At 37.2% G+C, this 20,392-nt stretch overlaps 1 protein-coding gene across 2 annotated transcripts in view; it reads right to left on the reverse strand.

Annotated features, from left to right (window-relative positions):
- supt5h (SPT5 homolog, DSIF elongation factor subunit) overlaps positions 1-18,730 on the reverse strand; it is a 28,454-nt gene extending 9,724 nt beyond the window's left edge. Inside the window, exons 1-17 of one of the 2 annotated variants that reach the window (XM_077208606.1) lie at positions 18,634-18,730; positions 18,053-18,179; positions 15,383-15,527; positions 15,200-15,265; positions 14,449-14,454; positions 14,235-14,246; positions 12,980-13,049; positions 12,830-12,898; positions 12,644-12,709; positions 12,510-12,540; positions 12,351-12,419; positions 11,867-12,118; positions 11,628-11,717; positions 11,228-11,298; positions 11,032-11,137; positions 10,847-10,940; positions 7,567-7,703 (exon numbers count right to left, since the gene is read on the reverse strand). In XM_077208606.1, the coding sequence (XP_077064721.1) occupies positions 7,567-7,703; positions 10,847-10,940; positions 11,032-11,137; positions 11,228-11,298; positions 11,628-11,717; positions 11,867-12,118; positions 12,351-12,419; positions 12,510-12,540; positions 12,644-12,709; positions 12,830-12,898; positions 12,980-13,049; positions 14,235-14,246; positions 14,449-14,454; positions 15,200-15,265; positions 15,383-15,527; positions 18,053-18,142 (1,374 nt within the window). In that variant the 5' untranslated portion in view covers positions 18,143-18,179; positions 18,634-18,730. Of the gene's footprint in view, positions 1-7,566; positions 7,704-10,846; positions 10,941-11,031; positions 11,138-11,227; positions 11,299-11,627; positions 11,718-11,866; positions 12,119-12,350; positions 12,420-12,509; positions 12,541-12,643; positions 12,710-12,829; positions 12,899-12,979; positions 13,050-14,234; positions 14,247-14,448; positions 14,455-15,197; positions 15,266-15,382; positions 15,528-18,052; positions 18,180-18,633 lie in introns of those variants that run through there. The other variant, XM_077208605.1, reaches the window with a different exon arrangement.
- Positions 18,731-20,392: the final 1,662 nt, after the last annotated feature.

The raw sequence follows: 20,392 nt of genomic DNA on the forward strand, positions 1-20,392 counted from the left end.
TGCCTTGCTCAAGGACACCTCAGTCATATTCCTGCCGGTACTGGAATCGAACCAGCAACCTTTGGGTCACCAGTCCAACTCTGTTACCATTAGGCCATGACTGCCCCCTACCAACGAACAATAACACACACAATTATGCCAAAATGTCTTTTTGTCAAGTATCTTCATAACATAAGAGCAGTCTTATGATGAACGTAAAGAGTTGTGACTCGTGAGAGAATGAGGCGCGTGTGAGATCCGCGTCTCTGTCAGCAGCAGCTGGTCTTAAAGGGACAGTACACAGTAGCCACTAATTTTCTCTGTCGTTAAAGGGGCATTCGGCAACTATTTCAACTTAATAAAACCATTTAGAAATCATTTGGATGGTTTAATAACCTGTTCTGGTGAGAATGGTGACTTTCCCCGCTCCGCCCAGCGTTCCTAGGCGGAAAACCAACCTTGCAACATGCGGACTAACGTCCCGGTAAGTTGCAAATAGGAAGTCTTGTGAGAAGCGAGAACGAGCGAGAAACACAAAATGCTTTACGGCAATTCGACATAAACACACATGCCGCCCTCAATGTGTATGATGTATTACCCACCTCGGTAGACATAGCTCCACACGATAAAGTTGGTCGGCTCCGATAATAACAAATGCACATGAGCAGCGGTAGAAAGGGGGAGGAGGGTGCCGCAAGTGAGTTTTTTTAAGACATTGTTGTGAAATATATGCCTCACAGCTGTAGGGGGAGCTCGTTGAGAAAACATGCAACAACAAAAGTGAAAATCAGCGAAGAAATAGCTAGAGTTGCCGAATGCCCCTTTAAAGTTAATCTATGAACTCTTGACTAAAGAACTTTTGTAACTTTAATAGGGATTAGTCTATATATAATTTAAAATGTATGCAGCACAGACTGTTTAATAACTTTATTCAATTTCTGTATATGTCCTACCTGTTAGACAGGAAGTTGTTATATTTTTTGAAGCCTAATAAATGTTTAAAAAAATTTATAGCTTTCAATTGTAATGACGGAATCCCTGTGATGTTGGACTTGGATGGCTATAATTAATGTTCAAAATTGTGGGGGTGGGGGGCATTTTTATCCAGACTTCAAAGGCTTATTGATCATTATAGGTGTTATCAATCATTTAGTTGTTGCTAGTTTCAGTTAAGAAATACACATTTCAGCATTATCACTAGGGATGCACCGATACCCCTTTTTTCAGAATCTATCCGATACCAAAAATTCTGAGTATCGACCGATACCGATCCGATACCAACAGTTTTTTTTAAATCAAATAGAATTTATTTAACTCTGTGTGTTGAACTGATAATCACTCTTTTGTGTGTTGAACTGATAATCACTCTTTTGTGTGTTAAACACAATCTACTTAATAGAGACAACTTCATTATAAAGAAAAACAAATCCAAAAAATATATGATCATAATCTATGACAAAAATGCTATTACAAACTAGATTAGTGAATAATTCAGCAGTAAAATTTAGCCTAGGAAAATCATGAGTCGACAATAATTGTACAAAATCTGAACATTTAGTAAAATAACAAAACAAATAAGAGACAATAAGTTTAACACTAAATCTGGTAAAACGTTACACATTGCTCTTTGTATTGTTGTAAAATAAATTAATGAAAAACAAGATAACAAAAATCAAAAAGATAAATTATATTTTATATATAGCTGTAGGCTACTATACAGTTGAGACATGTTTTAAATGTATAGCACAGCTGTTAAATGAGGCTGCAACATATGATAGATAGAACAGAAGAAAGGCTACTAATAATCTTTTAATGCGTCACTGTATTATGATATGAAAGGCTGCAATACAGTGCGGAACAAAGTGCTTATGCGCATCCCGAGCGCATAATGATACGCTTGAAGCAACACGGAGTCACAGCGCGCAGAGTCTGCATTGAAAAGTTCAAAGCACAAACGAAAGACATATTGATGCGTAGTGTATTATACAGTATCTATCTATGTAATAGTTTATTGAGCCTTTTCTTTTAACAGTTACTGTGCGCGTGAAGAACAATTATAGTGCTCTGACTCTACTCTAGTGTTGTGATCTAACAGACACCCGGCAGAAAGTAACATGATTAAGTTACAGCAATATAGTCCAGCAAGATAACGTTGTTTTATGCGAAACCATAGACCTTTATCTACAGATTAAGTATAATAATAGTAACATTGAATCATCTTGGAGAGGGTTTCATCATGTTGACTGTCATAACCGAAAGCGACGCGCTGTTTGAATGCTGAATGAAGAATGATTGACAGCCGCAGTGGAGGGAAAAGTTTACATGATCTTGAATTTAATGACTTAAAATGTTCATTTCTATCTCACATTATACTATAATGGCTTCAGAACACTTGCACAAATAGTGCACAACAACTTTATGGTGCTTTATAATGTTTTCGAGGCTTTTGTGGGGCTTAACAATAACACAGAATAGTATACACACTAGAGCCCGACCGATATGGATTTTTGGGGGCCGATGCCGATACCGATACCGATATTAGGGAGTAAAAAAAGCCCGATACCGATATATCGGCCGATATTATTTATGTGTATATTATAATACAGTAGCAATATTATTTATGTGTATTATAGTACAGTATACCAGTCAAAAGTTTTGACACTTTCCTATTGGTGTGTACTAACTTTTGATGGGTACTTTACACAGTAGCTATAAACAGAATAAATATATTTTATAAGCACGTTTTGCAATGATCACTCAAATGTGGTAATCAAACACTTGTGTGACACAGATATGTAATTGAGGCAGGGGGAATGATAGAATCAGAATTATACAGCTGAGCTGTAGCCAAACTAGTTTGCATTGCATGTTATATTATATTATATTCTAAATACTGTTGCATAATCTTCACTAACGACGACTTTGTCTTTTAATTTAGTCATAACTTGTATCAATAAATATATAAAAAGTGTCACTGACAAAACCTTATTATCTTCTATTTTTACTCTTAATTCCTCTAATCTCTACCAGTGGAGGAAGAACTCAGATCTTTTTACTAAAGTAAAATGAATAATATCATAATTAAAACGTTTTTAATTACATATGTACAGTACTTTTATACTATTTTAAATAATTAGTAAGCAAAATGTACTAAACGTGAAACTAGGCTACTCTTAATGCAAAATGGCCCTATATAAAGTGTTATAATTATATACATTTTTGGAATATTGCTTGATGTTGTAACGTAGCGTTATCAGGCAGAATGAGCTTTAACACTGTGTCTACACCGGACGCGGCCGTTACTGCTCGCGTCGCAACAGCTGTTTACCCTAGACAAAGCAGAATCAGTTTACTGTCGGAGATCGCTCGCGCCACGCATTTTAATCAATGTTTCATCAACCAATTGCCTTAATAAATAAGAAGGCCTAAATATAGCAGACAATATAATCAGGACTTCTCAGCTGCGCGCTTGCAATAGTCACAAGCTCACACAATACGTGACAGAGGCTTGTAGCAGAGAAATCAATTCTGTGAATTACACTGCGCAAATCACAAGTAGGCTACTACCCACCGGATGAAGAAGGGTTGGCTCTCAGTCTCCACAGGCTACATAAAATATTCATTTTATTTTATTTTTCGTGTTTGCATTTATGAGGAAAAAACAATGTTACAGACGCGACAGTTCAGCACTACGGACGTGAGCGCTCTGAAAGCGGCACTAATGCTTTGAAACTTTCACATAGACATCAAACAGAAAGCACAAAACCTTTCGTTTCAAAGTGAATTTCGTTTTGTATTAATTGTATCTTAATTTTAATCAATGTTTCATCAGCCATTTGCCTGAATTTAATTTATAAGAAGTAAATTTAGCAGACGATAGATAATCTCGACACGGAGGCGCCTGCGGGTGAACTGGAGCTCGTCTCATGAACCGAAACTCAGCGTATAGACCTGAGAATTGAAATATATCTATATTGAAATGTCTACTTTTAAACAGAACAATTCAAATACTTGCTATATTTTTTGTATTCATAATCATTATTTTTGCCAGTTCTTGTGACAGCTTTTAGGTGCTTTATTGGCAGCGCCACCCTTACATGAATCACCGTACCCGCATTTTTTAAAATATTCATTTATCGGCCATTATAAATGCCGATACCGATAGTTAGGAAAATGCCTAAAATCGCCCGATAATATCGGCCCGCCGATATATCGGTCGGGCTCTAATACACACAATATCGGATTTGGATCGGCCTCGTCTGACCGATACCAGATCCAACAAAATGCCAGTATCGGAGCCGATATCGATAGTATCGATACCGAGTATCGGAACGGTGCATCCGTAATTATCACTAATCTGTGTGGGCATTTCGATTTAAATTGCAATATTGACCTCAATAATCGCAATATGACATTTTCCCCAAATCGTGCAGCCATTAGATATATATACTATATATTATAAAATTTGGATTTCATACATTTCTTATTCAAACTAAATCTCCAAACCACAAAATCTTTCATCCTCTTCACCAAAATGTATTTTAGGTGGACAGATCAATACAGTACAAAGAACATTGTGTAGGATGTTTGAAAAAAACAATGTCTTTTCTGTTAACCAAATGCTTTTTGAATTGAATGTCGTAATAATAATAATAATAATAAGTTTTATTTATATAGCGCCTTTCCAGAGCTCAAGGACGCTTTACAATAGACAAGCAACAGTAAGTCAGTGGACAAAGACAGCAGACAAAACAACAGGGTAGGTAGATGACAGTGGTACAGAGAGGAAGAAAAAACAAAAAACACAAAAAAATACCTACAACTTAGGAGTTATGACATTCAGAAAATAAGTGAGTTTTGAGCATGGATTTGAATTCTGAAATAGTGTTAATAGAACAGAGTGATCGGGGGAGAGAGTTCCACATTTGGGCGCTACAACACTGAATGATCTGCCCCCCATCGAAACAAGGCGATGCCGAGGGACAACGAGAAGGCTAGAGTCGGAGGATCGTAGAGAGCGGGTCAGGGTGTAGGGGTAAAGCAGATTACAGAGATAGGGGGGAACCAAGCCGTGCAGAGATTTAAAAGTGAGAAGGAGAATTTTGAATTTAATACGGTAAGCCACAGGAAGCCAGTGAAGATCATGCAAAATGATCGGAATGATCCATCAGAATGGAAAGATAGAGAGGAGTCAAAGATTACACCAAGATTTTTAACAGTACTAGATGGTTTGATATGAGAGCCAGCAAACTCACAGGTGAAGTTAGTAGGAATTTTGTTAGTGAGTGACGGAGGTCCAGTAAAAATAATCTCAGTTTTGTCCATGTTAAGTTTTAGAAAATTTGAATGAAGCCAATCTTTTATTTCATGCACACAAGCAGAGATGTTTTCGGTTGTGATGGATAGAGTCGATGTACAGGTAGTATATAATTGAATGTCGTCAGCGTAAAAATGATAAATAAAACCATATGACGGCGGAGGATCTGACCAAGAGGTATTATATAAATTATGAATAACAATGGCCCTAGAACGGATCCCTGGGGGACACCTTGCTTCAGGGGGACAGTAGATGAACGGAAACCCTGAACTGAAATGTAGAACTGTCTGTCAGAGAGATAAGAAGAAAACCAAGAACGAGCAACACCAGAAATACCCACATCCGAAAGGCGAGAAATGAGTAGTTGATGGGAGACCGTATCAAAGGCAGAGCTGAGGTCGAGCAGTAGGAGCATAGACAGAGAACCAGAGTCACCAGAGAGAAGCAGATCATTGAGTACCTTAACTAGTGCAGTTTCAGTACTATGTAGAGGGCGAAAACCAGATTGAAGAGGATCGAAAAGATTATTTTCGACTAGAAAAGACTGAAGCTGGGAGGCAACAGTACTTTCTAGTAATTTAGCTATGAAGGGTAGATTTGAAATAGGACGATAGTTAGATAATACTGAGGGATCAAGGTTGGGTTTTTTGAGAACAGGGGTAACAGCAGCAGTTTTGAGTGGCAGAGGGAATGAAGCAGAGGTAAGAGATGCATTGATGAAGTGAGAAATAGGTGCAGAGATAACTGAATGACAGAGTTTCAGAAGAGGAGTGGGAGCAGGGTCAAGATGACAAGATGAAGGGTTGGATTTCAAGATTAACTCAGAGACAGAAAAAGGAGTAATCAGAGAAAAGTGAGGCAGGGACTGACCAGATTGGTTCGGCAGATAACTAATATTTACAGCATCATTAGAGAGGCACTGGTTTACGGCATCTGTCTTTTCTAGTAGGTGGGACATGAATGAACTGCAGAGTTCATCAGAAGCTAGAGTAACATGAGTTGGAGGTTTGGTGAGTTAGTTTATTGTGTTAAATAATGCTTTTGGTCTGTTGCTTGATTTATGAATTGTGGCAGATACAAAACTTGAACGAGCCAAATTCAGGGTCAATTTGTAATGTTTGACATGATCAATAAAAGCTAAATGGTGAACATTCAGGCCTGTTTTTCTGTAGTGACGCTCAAGCCGTCTACCAGTGGTCTTTAAGATACGGAGCTCAGGAGTGTACCAAGGAGAAGAATGTGTGGAAGGGACACTTCTGGTCTTAACAGGAGCGTGCTTATCTAAGATATCCTAGATTATGGCGTGATAGTTAGATAATATAAGGGAGGGAGAAGAGATATCAAAGAGATCAGATAGATTAGAAGAAGAAATGGAGGTACAAAATAATGCAGTATCGACAGCTTTGAGATTCCGGTAGGATATAACAGTTGTTGAACATTTCTTACGCATAGGCAAGCTGAAACTAAAATCAAGAAATTTATGATCAGAAATACCAGTGTCAGTAGAAGAGATGGTAGATATATTGGCTCTTGATGTACAGATTAGATCAAGGGTATGACCACGTATATGAGTAGGAAAATTTACATGCTGAGTAAGATTAAAACATTCAAAGACGCACATGTAGTGACGCACATGTTCAAGTAAGCCAGATATGCACAGATTCTGCGCAATGCGCTGTATTTAATATATCATTCATGATGATTCACGTCACGAGTGGAGTATTTGCGCTAAATCGCTGCAGATTTGGCTACACGAACTTCCCCAGCAAAGTGAGTAATCAAAGTAACACGCCAAATTGGCTGGTGATTTGACAGCGTTACCCGCCACAGCTATTTCAAATTTCAAACCCTGCCTATAATATATTAACTAAAAAACATGCTATATCCTGTAATAATACTAAAAACAAATAAACAAACAAAACTAAAGCATACATCCCCTTTTTAAATACTAAGAACATAGTTAAAAATATATCAGAATAAATAAATATAAATCAGACTTTTAGATCAGTTATTAATTATTGTAGATTAAAGAGGCTAATAGCAACAGGCAGGAACGACTTACGATGCCGTTCAGTTTTACATTTTGGTGGAATCACCCTGCCACTGAACGTGCTCAGCCGAAACACCTCTAGGCATTGCAGAATGGGATTAATTTTCAGGACACTCTCGCAATGCAAAGCTTTCGCAACTCCATTTTTTAACGACTCTAATGGCACTGAAATTACGCACTTCAATTGCCAAGATACAATGCATTGTGTTGATTTGCTCACCTTGAGGTCTTCATGCTTGGGCATGATGGTGATCTTGTTGCCATCCACACTCAGGATTTTGCCCTGAAGATTGATTAACTCTCCCTCACACACCTCGACATTGTCTCCTGCCTGAAGATTGTGCTCTCGCTCCTTACCTGTAAACAAAAAAAAAAACCTTTGTGATTCACTTTGAAAAAATTTATGAACAAATGTACAAGCTCAGTATATCGGTACAACAAAAAGAATCATGGTCAATAATTTACAGAAGTTAAAATATTAATGTATTTTTTAACGTATAAACATGATATATGCGCATACATATAAACATGTACATATGTATGTAAATACATTCATATACACATACTGATATATATATAAATATATATATCAGTATGTGTATATGAATGTATTTACATTAGTGGTGGGCCGTTATCGGCGTTAACGTGCTGCGTTAACGTGAGAATCTTATCGTGCGATAAAAAAAATATCGCCGTTAATCTATTCTCAAAGTTGGGTTGGGATCATAAAATAGCTTTTTCGAATATCGTTATATTTTCGCGCAAATTGCGCAGCAGGGTATTTTCCTGTCAGGGACACAAGGTGTATACTTTTACATGTTACGTTGGGCGATCGTTCCTCTCGTTACTTTACATGTTGTTAAATGAGTTTATTCCAAGCGCGCTGTATTTTATGGGCATGAGTGATGCTCAATTTACAAATGAATCACTCTTTTGGGTCGATTCTGTTCAAAGACTTCATCAAACAAGTTGGCAGATCGGTCTAAATCGGTTCGCGAATCAGTTCTGTTCAGTTCCTCACGCACTGAATCACTGAAGCGCGTTCAATCACACTCGACACGGAGTCGTAACAGGAAGATTTAAGAACACCAAGAGCTACAGTTTAGTCTAGTGAAAGCAAATCTGCAAATGCATCATATTTTTTGCCAGCGATGAAGATCTTTATTAGTTGAACATCTTCGTATGATGTCTGTGAATGAATGATTCCACAGGACGAAACATTCGATTTCATTTCATTCAGGTAATACATTTTACAACCAAACAGATTATTACGCCACGATAGCACTACTAAAAAATTATGACATTATCCGTTGGACATACACATTAATTTATAGGCTACAAAATAAATAAGCTACCATTGTGTACAGTTTATGAAATGAACACCCGCCATCCCGCAGTAATGTGTGTTGCGCAGGGGCATAGTCACACGAATAGTTTACATTGATTGAAACTAGTTTGTTTAAAAAGGATGAGGCTTTTGCCGGTAAAGGCAGGTTCACATAAAATCATTATGACATATGACATTATTTTTTTATCTAACTAGCATCTGGTTTGGCGATGCGAAAAAAGGATTGTAGCTACATCGTGCTTATTGTTTTTTTCTTCTTCCAATTAGCCTAAGTTACTATGTTTAAAAAAAAAAACGATGAAAACATGTTACTTGTTCAATTAATAAATAGTTTGTTTGATGACAAATCGCTAAAGATGAAATTTGCCTCCCTTTCTGTCATTGTAATTGTGCGTTTTATTTATTTATTTTATTTTATAATTTTCTTTGAACGATATTCGACTTTTGCTCCTCTATTGTCGAATGGCATTTTTGGCAGAAATTCACATCCCTACGCGAGGCAAACTATTCTCAAAGACTTACTTTTAGACATTATTTGGGTACATATTCTGATGCCTTCGGCAGAATTCAAATGAGCCATTTTAATCTAGACTAATCTAGATTAATTCCAAGATTCCAGTGAGATTAATCTAGATTAAAAAAATGAATATATGCCCACCTCTAATTTACATACATATGTATATGTTTATATGTTATATATATATATATATATATATATATATATATATATATATATATATATATATATAAATAAATAAATATAATAGATGCACCAATGTATCGGCTGATAAAAGCTATTATTTTCTCCATCGGCCATCAGCCAATTGTTTAAAAACAGCCGATGATCAGGGCCAATTATATCCGGTCAATCAAAGGGGTGCGGAAAAATGTGTCCGATTGCAACTCACACTGTGTGCGAAGAAAATCTCTTGTGTTGAATTTAGGGCAAGTTAATGCAACAATAATGCACTAACAGCAAAAACAGCTGGCTCTGTTTGACCCTATGAGTCTGGTTGACCAGGTCTGCAGTTTTTTCCCTATACTAAACATTATTTGTAGTGTGCCTCTCATCCAATAATCGCAAAAAGCCCTGTGCTTTGTTACTTCTAAAAAGAAACAAAAGTGTCACCTTTTAAATTCTGTCCATTTTATCACAAAATTAAAACAATAAATGGCGTTTTGATTAGGGGTGTGACGGTTATTATATAACATTGAGACCGACGGTTATAGTTGAACACCGTCATTAGAACTCTATAACCGGCAAAACCGTGTTATTAAAATATTTTTTACAAACATTTTTTATCATAGAGAATGTTTAAATACTAATATCAGCTTACGAGGGAAACGGAGGCGGAGTTAGTGGTGCTTCAGAGGCTGCTGCTGCTGGAGATGATCGGGAGAGGTCTATATGTGCCCCTTTACCGATCAGAGCGCACGCTGACACGGAGATACCCGAGGTGTCCGTTTCTTTACTGTCTATGGTCCGCACGAGCGCGAAGGTGCGCGCGGCAAAAATGACGCGTTTGGTGCGCAAGACCTCATTTCGCTTTGCTGTGTGCAAGGCTTTTTTTGTAACAGCGCGCGCGGTGCCGCATCCGAGGATGAACGACTTCAAGCCGAATCTGCCCGAGCATGTACGTCTAACCGCACCGGCACCCAGTTTGCGCATCTAAATTGCAGTTCATTGCAAAGTTTTTTTTGTTAAGGTTTTGTTTACTGTGTGTGATTCATTTAATGGAAAGCACATTCACTTCTAGTGTCTGCTCGTTTATTCAAACTAAGTAGTCCTATTAATAACAGACAAAGGTCGCAACGCCTTTTTTTATTTATTTGAGTAATTATTATATCTGAAAATAAATAGTATTTTAATAGAATACCTAAATGCAATATAAAGTTAAATGCAACCTATATTATAGTGTACCAAATGAGAGGGTTCCACTGTATAGTTTGCAGCATTATTTGGGAGACATTTTTTTTCGGTATCAGCATCGGCCAATATCATTCTGAAAAATCGGCAAATAAATTTAATATCGGTGCATCTCTAATATATATATTATATACAGACATACAGTATATGCGCATTTTCCATGCAATAAATTTTTTTTCTTGGTTTGATGCACTGTTGCAGAGATCTAGTTGTCTGGTTGTCTACCTGTTGTCTCTGTGACTACTTCAAGGTCAATACCCTCTGGCTGGTCCTCAAACTTCTCCAGCTCTGACAGAGTGGGTTTGACCCCATCTGTGATCTGTGCAAAAAGAGACATGGGTTGAGCCAGTGAACCAATAAGGAGCGATTAGACAGACATCCAGAACTAGAATGAGCGTGAAGGCTCTTACCACTGCTGACATGGCAAAGCTTTTGAACAGGAAGCCTTTGCGGCTGTAGCGATTGGCTTCAAATATCATGAAGTCACCGTCATGGCTGACCTCACCGCCAAGAGACCTGTGGAGCAGAGCACATGTTTCAGTGTTGCAGACATGTTTCAGTGGGTTGTGATTATGAGAGGCTCAAAATCAAAAAGTGCACTTTTACCTGATCTTTTCAGCATCAAAAAGCCTCTGAGGTGGCCTCTTAAACTTCTTTCTCTTTGCAAACCAGTCTTTCTGTGAAATGAACAATAATGTCAGGATCAGGTCACTAAAATGTCACAGTGGATATACACTACCTTTAAAAAGTTTTTGAATGTCTCTTATGCTCACCAAAGCTGCATTTAATTGACCAAAGTACCATAAAAACAGCAATATTATAAAATATTATAATATATTTTAAAATGTAATTTATTCCTGTAATGGCAAAGCTAAATTTCCAGCAGCCATTACTCCAGTGTCACATAATAATTCAGAAATCATTCTAATATGCTGATAATATGCTGAAGAAACATTTATTTTTTATATATTTATAGTAGTATAAATACTGTGATGACATAACCCACCATACTCATCCTCGCTTTGATGCGATCCAAATCAATACGAGGAATCATTTTCAGTGAGATCGTATTCTGGCTCGGTTCAACGTAGTCCACCTGACAAAGGCAAATTATTAGATACATACATAAAACATTCACCTGGCACAAAGCCGTAGTGAAAACCTAAAAATGAAATTCAACTGAACCCAAAAAACACTGTAGTCGTTTCATTATGACCACATAGCCAAGTGTTATGGTGTACCCACCTGGGCAATGTCATCTTTATAAAGGCCTCTCTTAAGACGAACCCAAGATTTGGGTTTAAGGTTAGTCACTTCCTTAACCACTTTCAGCACATCAGTCATCTCTTTAATGGGCACCATCTGCTGATTCCAAAAGCCCATGCGCAGGTTTCCAACACCCTCAATGGCAGCCTTGACGTGGGTCTGCTTGTACGCCTCCACATAGATATAACCTTTGACATGCTCAGGGGCCACCACTGATTTGATTTGAAGTGGCTGTGCAGAGAAACAAAGCACAACATTTTAGTACGTCACATCTTCAAGCAAACATTGTTATGCTAAATGTACTGTCTGCACTGCAGTTTTCTTCTCTCTTGGCCTACAATTTAAAAAAAAAAAAAAAATTGACAGAAATCTATTTCAAGAAAAACATCAAGTTGCAAGGAAAGGTTTTACACAATGCACCTAGATTTATGTTAATAAAGTTCTGCGCCTATGGAAAACCTACCGTGTCGGTGCACTGATAAGCAATAAATTTTCGCATCAAGGCGATGGCAGTAGCTCTCTCCTCTCCAATCTACAGACAAACAAAAGAATTAAACAGTACACATACTGCAGCCTCATCAGAGCACTCGTAAGCCATATGTTAGATATGTCCAGAACTAACCTTACACTTAACGGTCCACAAATTAGGATCCCTGCAAGAGAACAATCTCTTAACACAAGCCCAGTGGTCTTATATGTATATAGATTTATAATCAGCACATCTAATGATGAATAAATTGTTTTTTTTTTTCATACTTGACCCCAGGAAGCAACTGCTGTTGGGTGATGTCATCAGAAAGATCTTCAGAGCCGCCATAGAAACTGAAGTAAACAGAAGAAGAATGTTTAGCTAAAAGCAAAAAGGTTCATCATGCAGTCAGTCAGTCATGCATTTCATTAAAGTACCATACACCGAGTAGGGATGAACTCTTGTTGACTTACTGCTCGCCTCCTGAGGACTTGGCATATTTCCTCATGTAATACTCCCCCAGAGCTTCCTCACGTGAATCCCTATAGAGAAACAGGTATTTAAAATGATCTCCATTCTTCAGATTCAACCATGTAAAAGTGTGTTTAGTGCAGTTGTCACACCTCCAGAGATTCTGCAACCTCCTTGAACCAGAGTGATCCTCATCCAAGACTGTTTGGTCAATGTTGGACACTAACGGATGAAAAGAATAAGCAACTAAATGTCAAAAAGAAAAAATATATATTGTGGCTAGAATTTTTTTTGTGAAAATTCAAAAACTGCTAGTAGCTATGTTTATACGCAGTGTAATAATCCATTAATAATTTAACTACTAGTGCCTCAAGCTGAATACACCGATTAATCTTGATCCAAGTAAAATTTTTAAGCAATTGAAAGAGGTGGTGCAGAACTTAATTCTGTCATCATTTACTCACCCTCAAGTTGTTCCAAACCTGTATGAATTTCTGCTGAACACAAAATAAAAGATTTTGAAGAATATGTGTGACCAAATAGCCATTGACTTCCATAGTATGGGGGAAAAATTTACTATGGAAATCAAGTCAATGGGGCCCGTCATGTTTGGTTACAGACATTCTTCAAAATCTCTTCTTTTGAGTTCAACAGAAAAAAGAAATTCATACAGGTTTGAAACAACTTGAGGGTCAGTAAATGATGACAGAATTTTCATTTTTGGGTGAACTATCCCTTTAATAGAAAATTTAGAAGATTTTTTTTAACATTGTTTGCAAGAAAATGTCATATAAAAAGTACACTAGCATTCAAAAGTTTCGGATCGGTAAGATTAATTAATGTTTTTGAAAGAAGTATCTTATGGTCACCAAGGTTGCATTTAGTTGATCCAAATAAAGTAAAAACAATAATACGGTGAAATATTATTACAATTTAAAATCTCCTTTGAAGAAAGGAGATATTTCTTTGATGCTGAATTTTCAGAATCATTTCTCCAGTCTTCAGTCACATGATCCTTCAGAAATCATTCTAATATGATTTGCTGCTCAAGAAACATGTTTTATTATCTCAATAACTAATTGTGCCGATTCTTATTTTCATCGAAACTGTGATGCTTATTTTAAGGATTCTTTCGTGAATAGAAAGTTCAAAAGAACAGCATTTATTTGAAATATGAATCTTTGTAATATAAATGCATTTACTGTCACTTTCAAATCAATTTAATGCATCATTGCTAAAATCTTACTGACCACAGTGGCTTGAATGGTAGTGTACATTCAGAATCTGCAATGGACTCAACTTATTCAGATTTACCTAAAGCAGTGCATCTAAACACAGCTATTGAACACATGGTTGATGCATTATAAAAGTGAATATCTATGCACATTAGAAGATTTATGCACATACCTTCAGCCTCTTCTGATCAAATCCAGTGTTGAGGGAGGAAGGGAGGAACATGAGCCATAATACAAAGTCAGGTGTACACAGCAATTTCAGGCAAGGGCATAAACAGGACAGGGTAAACAGAAATAAAAAAAAAGGAAATTACCACTGATGGGCAAGCTTAGACATGTGATATATTTTTAAAGATGGAAATTACGTGATAATGATGTCATGTCACTGTTAGCTTATGCAATACAATAATCACAGTTGAATACAATCAAAATAAGGAATTGGGTTTTCTTTTTTGTTCAAAGGAGCATTTTCAGGCAAATTACCATACATGGTTCCCTTTCAGAACTCAGTCAGTCCCCACTATACAGTCCCCTGTTTAATGAATGGTGTATTTTATAATGATCGCCTTTATTAAGTTTACCCTTACTGAATATGTTGATGATGCAAAAAAATGTATTTGCCATCCATGCTCCTTGTTTAGAAATGTAAACAAATTAAACATTTGCCAAACAGCTTTAAACATCACAAACAGATGTTAGAGGGTGCAGATTATGGGAATGGATTTTACCGAATGTGAAAATGATTTGAAATTAATCATTCAATTAGACAGAAAAAAACAGAGAAATCTGGAGTTGGTTTACCGTTAACTGAAGGAGGCATGCACAAGAAATAAAGAATCAATGAGAGCAAGAAATAGATTCAAATTACCGGCATCAGTTTATACAACATTTAATGTACAGTCTGTTGTTATTTCACTTAAAATGCATCCATTTCTTCATTTTTTAAGCTATGGATATAATATAAAGCATACAGCACATACTGGCAACACAATATCAACAGAGATTTTAACTCCATCTGCAAGTTTATACTAGGCATATATACGGGAAACATCATTGCATCAGCTAACAAGTAAATGTATACAAGTAATTCAGTCATTTCAGCAAAACATGTAGAAGTAATTAATAAAAATGTCACACCTTTTTCTAAAATGTCTTCAGCACCATCCTCCCATGGATCTTCATCATCATACTCATCATCAACATCTAGTCAAACAGAGATACATCTTTATGCATATACTTTTCAGGTATGCAATAAAGGCCAAATATGTTATATATTATTTTAATATAAGAAACATATGTTGGCTGAGGGGTTTTTCGAACCTGCTTCGTCCAAGATGAAGCCACCATGCCGAGGTTTTTTCCTGGGCCGGTCCTCATCCTCTTCTTCCTCTTCATCATATTCCTCCTCATCCTCCAAATCTTCTCCCTCCTCCTCTGCAGCTTTGTCACTGCCAGTTATACTGCCCTGATTGTGAGGGAGATTGTGATGTGAGGGATGTGCTTTTGATCATGGTACAAGCAAATCTAGATCCGTACTCGCAGTTATTGGATAAAACAAGTCTCAAAATGGACGAGACTTTATGCAGTGCCATCTGGCTAAGACTATTTACCAATAAACTTGGAAGAGTTGGAAAAAATAAGCAAATAGACTTGGAATAAAGATTACAAACATTATACATTACAAAAGACTACAAATACACACATACACATACATACCAGGGGCGTCAATTGGGTATGGCAGATACCATACCTTCGCTGGATGGTCAGGTCAATGCAAGTAATATATTTTTATTGCAGGATTAACAGAGTTAAAATACTATGTATGTCTAACATAATTTGTATTGTTAAATAAAACAGAAAAGTAAATTAAAGCAATCTGGTTATTATATTAATGTCATTCGAGTTCAACGGCACTGCCAAAGTGTCCATTTACAACATGATTGTGCAGCGTTGAGTATTGTAGCAAATCAATCACAGGGATTTTTCTTCAAAAAATAGGCTAATGTCCAATCAGAGGCGCATTTAAGTTACCAGTAGTGAGAATCTCCGCAATATCTCTCAAATAGCAGAATGAGTTTATATATAGCAAGTTTACTAAGTTCTGCACATATCCTTATAAATTTATATATAAATTGGGATGTGTGATCGGCGGTCTCTATAAAGGCCGATCAAGAAAAGCCGATCAGATGACGCAAAACTCGCGAGATTTTTTTATGCCCTGGTAAAAATGGCTTCACCGGTCTGGCAATTCTACAAGGTGTGTGAAAAAGACAATTCATTAGCAAACAATCGGTAATGTGTGTACCATGCCGCTGTCCGCTTGTCAAACTGTGCAGCCTCTCCGTTCAACCCGTAAATAAATCCATCGATACGCAAACTACGTTTGAGTTCTTAAATGGTCTAGCAGTAGATCCTTTGCCAAGCGTGTCAGAGGTTGCGGGTTCTAATCCGCACTCAAATTGTTTTTTTTCTCTCATCAAAACTGAATGTGTTCATCAGTGGTTACAGTATATCAAGCAGGGACACGTTTGTGTGCTTTTTATTTTGTGATTTCGCCGGAATGAATAGAGAGTCTCTCCACAACGGCGATAGATTGAAGCGCGCGAGCCACAGAGAACGCTGTATCCATGCAACTGAACGCCGCGGCAACGAGCGCTCAGCTCAAGTAAAAAACAGCAATACATTTTAGCGCTAGATTTCTCATTTAATAGCGAACTAAATGAATGCTTTGCTAGTTAACTGGAGATGTTTTATTTATTTGTATATTAGGTACATCCGTGCGTGCCTCAATGTTACAAAAATTGGTGGGGGACAATATAGATCCTTAGAAACAGTGGCGGGACAGACTTCACTGGATCTAACGTTAAACAAATCAATCTAACCATAGATGTGACCAGTAGTGGTGGCTTTCTTAATCGGTTTAAAATAATTTTGCAAGGGTTCTTGCAAAAAAAAAATAAAAAAAAAATACCAAAATATTGATGCTTAAGTATTTTTATTTGTATTTTCTTTTTTTGCTGTGCACTTAACTAACTGTGGTCCTTTTAAGTGTATTAGAAAAACTGATGGCTGATGGACTCAAAACTTTATTTTGGCTATAGCCTTTTTTGTTGCAGTTTTTAGTTTAAAGTAGTCTAAAGCTAAATTTAAAGACTCATATGTTCTATCTTTTATCTTTTTTATTCTACAGGAAAGTAGTATTTGTCAAGCCCTAAGCTGTTCCCAATAACCAAGCACAGGCTGCTAAGTTAATATGCTGGACAGCTTTAAACCATCCAAATGATTTCTAATCGGTTTTATAAAGCTGAAATAGTTGCCGAATGCCCCTTTAAAACACACTCAATGAGTTAGCGCTGAACTGACTGACAGCTTCAGTGATTATAAAGGAAGCGCTCTTTACTCACTCTCTAATTTCTTTCGCAATCCGGAGGAAAGTTTTGTTTTTTCACGAGACTTTGTAACTTTTCCAACATACTTCAGTACAAAAAAAAGGACAAACATAGATTTTACAATTTTATACAAGTGATTGGTGGTCACTATTCTGCTGGCTATAGTGGTTATTTAACAACTTTTTAGATTTTAAAATGTTACATCAAGTGTTTTCCTGCATAGCAAAACGTTTATACAAATGAGGACAGTTTTTTACAAAGTTTTACAAATGAGGGCACGCTTTGAAAGATGAACAAAAAATGTTTTTGGACATCATATTAAAAATAACATTTATATTGGATAATATTCAGACTTTTGAGGTTTGGTGTCCTGGAGTTGTGTTTACTGAAGTAGCCTAATTGAAAGTGAGGCTGTCACGTCAAGGGAGTAAGCTCGGATGATGTCACCAGAGTCTGCCATCCCTCGCTTATGTGTGCGTGTATGTGTATTTTTATTTATTAATATATGTATTTGAGGATCAGAGGTAAGAACGGTTCTGGTACATATAGACTGCCAGCTGTTTTATGATAAACACGTTGAAGGAGGAGCCGTTTGTCTCACCTCATTCTCTTCCACCTCCTCAGCCTCCTCAGCCTCGCTGCTCCCAGCACTCTGATTATCGGAGAAATCACTGTCTTCGCTGTCGGACATCTCGTTTTCTTCTTTCCGTGTCCAGACGGGAATACTACTGGATAAACCACATAAATTACACGTAAAATGCAATTAATAAATAACAAAGACAAATAGATGGAAGATTCGATCATGGACATCACACATAAATGCTAGAAGAATGTGCACAAAGCGAATGACGATGCGAGTCAAGACGTTTACGCTGCGATTTGATTAAACACAGTATGTTAGCTTTTTACTAGCATATGCATAACACGACTTGCATTTTTAAACTACAGATCAACATTAATAGTCTATCTAGTTGGTTCCGGTTTTCTTGCATTTTATTTGTTTACAGTGATGTGCTCTAGCTAATGCTGCTAAATCCAGCCGATAAGGTATTAGCACATGACCTGGATAGCCTAGCGTTACACCTTATTTTACAAATAAAACGCGACAGCCATGTCTTAATTAAACACAAAACCCATATACCGTTAAACATATTATTAAAAACGAGTAAAAAGTCTTCTTACCCTTAAACAGCTGTCTGGTTTTGCTTCTATCAGGTAGCGAAAGCCAATGTTGTTTTCTTTCCTTAAACTTCCGTAAGCAACACGCAGAGCGAGAGCTGCACTGCGCCCTCTCGTGCTTGGGAGGAAAGCCATGTTGTTGCACGCAATGGTTGTGTGGTGCAATAACTTCCACCTGTATTTAGTTGCTGATTAACAATCAGTAACTGTTTAAACTTGAGTTTTCCTACCGATAACGTATTTTATAGCCAACCAAGATAGGTAAAAAAAAAAAAAAAACTCTGCACACACATGCATATCTATCAGCCCTCTCGCTGTGATGACATGCACTCTCAAGGTACTGGAATTATGAAAGATTTTTACTACTTCGCACAATTCCCTGTTGTAAGAAAATTAAAAATATACTAAAAATGTAGAACATTTTCAACGCAAACGTGTTACCACATGATTTTTCCTAATTTCTGCCAAAAAAAAAAATTGCTTAAAATCTCCCTTTTGTTTTAAATTGTGAAAAAAAATTGTGAAGGCCAAGAAATAACCTGTTACCATTTTGAATATTTCATTGTAAGATTAAAATATGTCAAGACAAGGCAATTTTATTTATTTATTTACAAAGAGAAACTGCACACATAAGATGTAGAATCTACGAAGCCCCAAAGGGACGTGGTGAAGAAAAAACAATATGAAATGGGTGAAAAAATTACTAATCAATGCTTTTGCGTTCCCTCGAGAAAAACTTTGTTTACAAAAATATTGTGAAATACTTCCACTCCGAGCAGGATTCGAAACAGGGTGTCCAGAATGGAAGGCAGGCGTGTTAACAAGGACGCTAGTCTAGTGTCAGTCTTATCCTCTAGAAGCCAGGGAAGTAAATTTTACACGCACAGCTCTTACTAGCTTGCCTGTTACACACACACACACACACACACACACACACACACACACACACACACACACACACACACACACACACACACACACACACACACACACAATATATGATATAATTATAATATAATATATATATATATATATGTCTGTGTATAGATACATGTGTGAATATATTGATCATCACTGACATAGTCCAATAACGTTAATCTGAAGTTAAACCTTGTAGGTTTAATTTAAAGGTCCCATATTGTCCCATATAGGTCCCTTTCTGAAGTTTTATTTTAGGTTTTGATGTCCTTAAGAATATATATTTGTGGTATAAGTACCAAAAACCATTTCATGTTTTACAGCTCCTTTCTCACGAGGTCTGCCAAGAACAGGTCGATGTGGGCCTGTCTACTTAAAGGTTGTATCAGTGATTTCAGGCCCAAAAATAAATGTCTAATCTTTCCTAACGATCAGCTAGCTGCCCGCCCCATAAGCATGCCGTCCAAAAACCGCGTCTCTGTAGGCAGCGTAGGCTCTGAGATCTGCACACAAAAACAAATGGGTACAACCACCACTCAAAACCAAAATAAACAGTGTTCCAACCAATCACTGAAAGGGGCGGGTGTTGTGAGGTTTTGCGCTCGTGCACGGCTGGACGCGAAATCGGAGCAACACCCGCCCCTGGCTGCCTACAGAGACGCGGTTTTTGGACGGCATGCTTATGGGGCGGGCAGCTAGCGGATCGTTAGGAAAGATTAGACATTTATTTTGGGGCCAGAAATCACTGATACAACCTTTAACATTCATAAGCCTCTCTTCTGATTGGCCTTTTGTTTTCTTAGTGACACACGGCCAGGCCAACCACAGGTGACAAGTGTCATGT

Source organism: Siphateles boraxobius, unplaced genomic scaffold (genome assembly GCF_051911475.1).
Source record: "Siphateles boraxobius isolate OS27281-9 unplaced genomic scaffold, OSU_SipBor_1 6, whole genome shotgun sequence".
Classification (NCBI taxonomy): Eukaryota; Metazoa; Chordata; class Actinopteri; order Cypriniformes; family Leuciscidae; genus Siphateles; species Siphateles boraxobius.